General features: G+C 47.4%; 1 protein-coding gene across 1 annotated transcript in view; it reads left to right on the plus strand.

The window, feature by feature from the left end:
- cdc42bpb (CDC42 binding protein kinase beta (DMPK-like)) overlaps nt 1-5,000 on the plus strand; it is a 62,537-nt gene that overhangs the window by 53,735 nt on the left and 3,802 nt on the right. The window contains 2 exon segments of the mRNA XM_078289790.1: nt 2,369-2,486; nt 2,844-2,961. Coding sequence (XP_078145916.1) covers nt 2,369-2,486; nt 2,844-2,961 — 236 coding nt within the window.

The raw sequence follows: 5,000 nt of genomic DNA on the forward strand, positions 1-5,000 counted from the left end.
AACACCTGAACACTTTAGTCCAGCGCAGTTACCTCAACATGATAATACTACACCTGAACACTACACCTTAAAACTACATCTTAACACTGTAACACCTTAACACTACAACATAACACCTCAATACTACAACATAACACCTCAACACTATACCTTAACACCACACCTCAACACTATACCTTACCACCTCAACACTACAACTTAACGCCTCAACACTACAACATAACACCTCAACACTACACCTTACCACCTCAACACTACAACATAACACCTCAACACTACACCTTATCACCTCAACACTATAACATAACACCTCAACACTACACCTTAACGCTTCAACACTATAACATAACACCTCAACACTATAAAATAACACCTCAACACTACAACATAACACCTCAACACTATAAAATAACACCTCAACACTACAACATAACACCTCAACACTATACCTTACCACCTCAACACTACACCTTAACGCTTCAACACTATAAAATAACACCTCAACACTACAACTTAATGCCTCAACACTACACCTTACCGCCTCAACACTACAACATAACACCTCAACACTACAACTTAACGCCTCAACACTACAACTTAACGCCTCAACACTACACCTTACCACCTCAACACTACACCTTACCACCTCAACACCTCAACACTACAACATAACACCTCAACACTACAACTTCACGCCTCAACACTACAACTTCACGCCTCAACACTACAACATAACACCTCAACACTACACCTTACCACCTCAACACTACACCTTACCACCTCAACACTACAACATAACACCTCAACACTACACCTTACCACCTCAACACTATAACATAACACCTCAACACTATACCTTACCACCTCAACACTACACCTTAACGCTTCAACACTATAACATAACACCTCAACACTATAAAATAACACCTCAACACTACAACATAACACCTCAACACTATACCTTACCACCTCAACACTACACCTTAACGCTTCAACACTATAAAATAACACCTCAACACTACACCTTACCGCCTCAACACTACAACATAACACCTCAACACTACACCTTACCACCTCAACACTACAACTTACCACCTCAACACTACAACTTAACGCCTCAACACTACAACTTAACGCCTCAACACTACAACATAACACCTCAACACTACAACTTAACGCCTCAACACTACAACTTAACGCCTCAACACTACAACATAACACCTCAACACTACACCTTACCACCTCAACACTACAACATAACACCTCAACACTACAACATAACACCTCAACACTACACCTTACCACCTCAACACTACAACTTACCACCTCAACACTACAACATAACACCTCAACACTACACCTTACCACCTCAACACTACAACTTAACGCCTCAACACTACAACTTAATGCCTCAACACTACAACATAACACCTCAACACTACAACTTCACGCCTCAACACTACAACTTCACGCCTCAACACTACAACTTCACGCCTCAACACTACAACATAACACCTCAACACTACACCTTACCACCTCAACACTACACCTTACCACCTCAACACTACAACATAACACCTCAACACTACACCTTACCACCTCAACACTACACCTTACCACCTCAACACTACAACATAACACCTCAACACTACACCTTACCACCTCAACACTATAACATAACACCTCAACACTATACCTTACCACCTCAACACTACACCTTAACGCTTCAACACTATAACATAACACCTCAACACTATAAAATAACACCTCAACACTACAACATAACACCTCAACACTATACCTTACCACCTCAACACTACACCTTAATGCTTCAACACTATAAAATAACACCTCAACACTACACCTTACCGCCTCAACACTACAACATAACACCTCAACACTACACCTTACCACCTCAACACTACAACTTACCACCTCAACACTACAACTTAACTCCTCAACACTACAACTTAACGCCTCAACACTACAACATAACACCTCAACACTACAACTTAACGCCTCAACACTACAACTTAACACCTCAACACTACAACATAACACCTCAACACTACACCTTACCACCTCAACACTACAACATAACACCTCAACACTACAACATAACACCTCAACACTACACCTTACCACCTCAACACTACAACTTACCACCTCAACACTACACCTTACCACCTCAACACTACAACTTACCACCTCAACACTACAACATAACACCTCAACACTACACCTTACCACCTCAACACTACAACTTAACGCCTCAACACTACAACATAACACCTTAACACTACACGTCAACACAGCAGCTGAACACCTTAAAACTGTCTGTCTCCCTGTCTGCCTGTCTGTCCTCCAGAGGGAGACCTTGCCATCCCAGAAACATCAGATAACAGTAAGAAGCTTATGGTTCGAACCCGCAGCAAGAGGAAGTTCCTGTTCAAGGTTCCTGAGGAGGAGCGACTGCAGCAGAGGAGGTGACTGATGCCCCCCTCCTGCCCCCCCCCCCTCCTGTCCCTCCACCTCCCCCCTCCTGCCCCCCCCCTCCTGTCCCTCCACCTCCCCCCCCTCCTGCCCCCCCACCTCCCCCCCCCTCCTGCCCCCCCCCCTCCTGTCCCTCCACCTCCCCCCCCCCTCCTGCCCCCCCCTCCTGTCCCTCCACCTCCCCCCCTCCTGTCCCCCCACCTCCCCCACCTCCTCCCCTCAGTCACAGTCACATCCTGTCTGTCTCAACTGAATAAACACAGCCAGTACACTGTATACTGTATATACTTATACATAACTGCCTGTGTGTGTGTGTGTGTGTGTGTGTGTGTGTGTGTGTGTGTGTGCAGGGAGATGCTGAGGGATCCTGAGTTGAGGTCGAAGATGATTTCTAATCCGACCAACTTCAACCATGTGGCTCATATGGGACCAGGAGACGGGATGCAGGTTCTGATGGACCTTCCTCTGGTAACTGATGATGCTCCTCTCCTCTCCTCTCCCCTCCTCCTCTCCTCTCCTCTCCTCTCCTCTCCTCTCCCCTCCTCTCCTCTCCTCTCCTCTCCTCTCCTCTTCTGTCTCCTCCTCTCCTCTCCTCTCCTCTCCTCTCCTCTCCTCTCCTCTCCTCTCCTCTCCTCTCCCCTCCTCTCCTCTCCTCTCCTCTCCTCTTCTGTCTCCTCCTCTCCTCTCCTCTCCCCTCCTCCTCTCCTCTCCTCTTCTGTCTCCTCCTCTCCTCTCCTCTTCCGTCTCCTCCTCTCCTCTCCTCTCCTCTCCTCTCCTCTCCTCTTCTGTCTCCTCCTCTCCTCTCCTCTCCCCTCCTCCTCTCCTCTCCTCTCCTCTTCTGTCTCCTCCTCTCCTCTCCTCTCCCCTCCTCCTCTCCTCTCCTCTCCTCTTCTGTCTCCTCCTCTCCTCTCCTCTCCCCTCCTCCTCTCCTCTCCTCTCCTCTTCTGTCTCCTCCTCTCCTCTCCTCTCCTCTCCTCCTCTCCTCTCCTCTCCTCTTCCGTCTCCTCCTCTCCTCTCCTCTCCTCTCCTCTTCCCTCCCCTCCTCTCCTCCTCTCCTCCTCTCCTCTCCTCTTCCCTCCTCTCCTCTCTTCTCCTCCTCTCCTCCTCTTCCCTCCTCTCCTCCTCTCATCAGATCTCCATGTATTTAATGGCGGGGTAGTGATGTCACAGTGATCTTTTTCCCTCAGCAGCAGCAGGAAGTGATGTAACGCTACAACAGGAAGTCCAGCTTGTTTCTGACAAGCTAGCATCCACTGACACTCTACTGACATTTCTGACAATCTACTGACACTCTATCGACACTACTGACACTCTACTGACACTACTGACACTCTACTGACACTCTACTGACACTACTGACACTCTACTGACACTACTGACACTCTACTGACACTCTGACACTCTACTGACTCTACTGACACTCTACTGACACTACTGACACTCTACTGACACTCTGACACTCTACTGACTCTACTGACACTCTACTGACACTACTGACACTCTACTGACACTCTACTGACTCTACTGACACTATTGGCACTCTACTGAGACTACTGACACTGCTGACACTCTACTGACACTACTGACACTCTACTGACACTCTGACACTCTACTGACACTACTGACACTCTACTGACACTCTACTGACTCTACTGACACTCTATTGGCACTCTACTGACACTGCTGACACTCTACTGAGACTACTGACACACTACTTACACTCTACTGACACTGACACTACTGAGATGCTGAGATGCTGACACTCCACTGACACTCTACTGACACTCTACTGAGACTACTGGCACTACTGACACTCTACTGACACTACTGGCACTCTATTGGCACTCTACTGAGACTACTGACACTGCTGACACTCTACTGAGACTACTGACACTCTATTGACACTACTGACACTCTACTTAGACTCTACTGACATTGACACTCTACTCAGACTGCTGACACTCCACTGACACTCTGATACTCTACTGAGTCTGCTGACACTACTGACACTACTGAGACTCTACTGAGTCTACTGACACTCTACTGAGATTCTACTGACACTGACACTACTGAGACTGCTGACACTCTACTGACACTCTACTGACACTGCACTGTGACTCTACTGACACTCTACTGACACTGCACTGTGACTCTACTGACACTCTACTGACACTGCACTGTGACTCTACTGACACTCTACTGACACTCTACTGAGCATTACAGCCAGTAGGAAGGAGGTCAGAAGTCAAATGGAACAAATATTCCTTTGACCCTAGAATGATGAAGTGCTGGAGATGAGTGTTTTGTCTCCATGGTAACCGGAGTCAGATGCTGTGGTTTCTGTCTCTATGGTAACCGGAGTCAGATGCTGTGGTTTCCGTCTCCATGGTAACCGGAGTCAGATGCTGTGGTTTCTGTCTCTATGGTAACCGGAGTCAGATGCTGTGGTTTCCGTCTCCATGGTAACCGGAGTCAGATGCTGTGGTTTCTGTGTGGAGTGTTGTTGT

The sequence above is a fragment of the Centroberyx gerrardi genome, chromosome 18, assembly GCF_048128805.1.
Source record: "Centroberyx gerrardi isolate f3 chromosome 18, fCenGer3.hap1.cur.20231027, whole genome shotgun sequence".
NCBI classification, from domain to species: Eukaryota; Metazoa; Chordata; class Actinopteri; order Beryciformes; family Berycidae; genus Centroberyx; species Centroberyx gerrardi.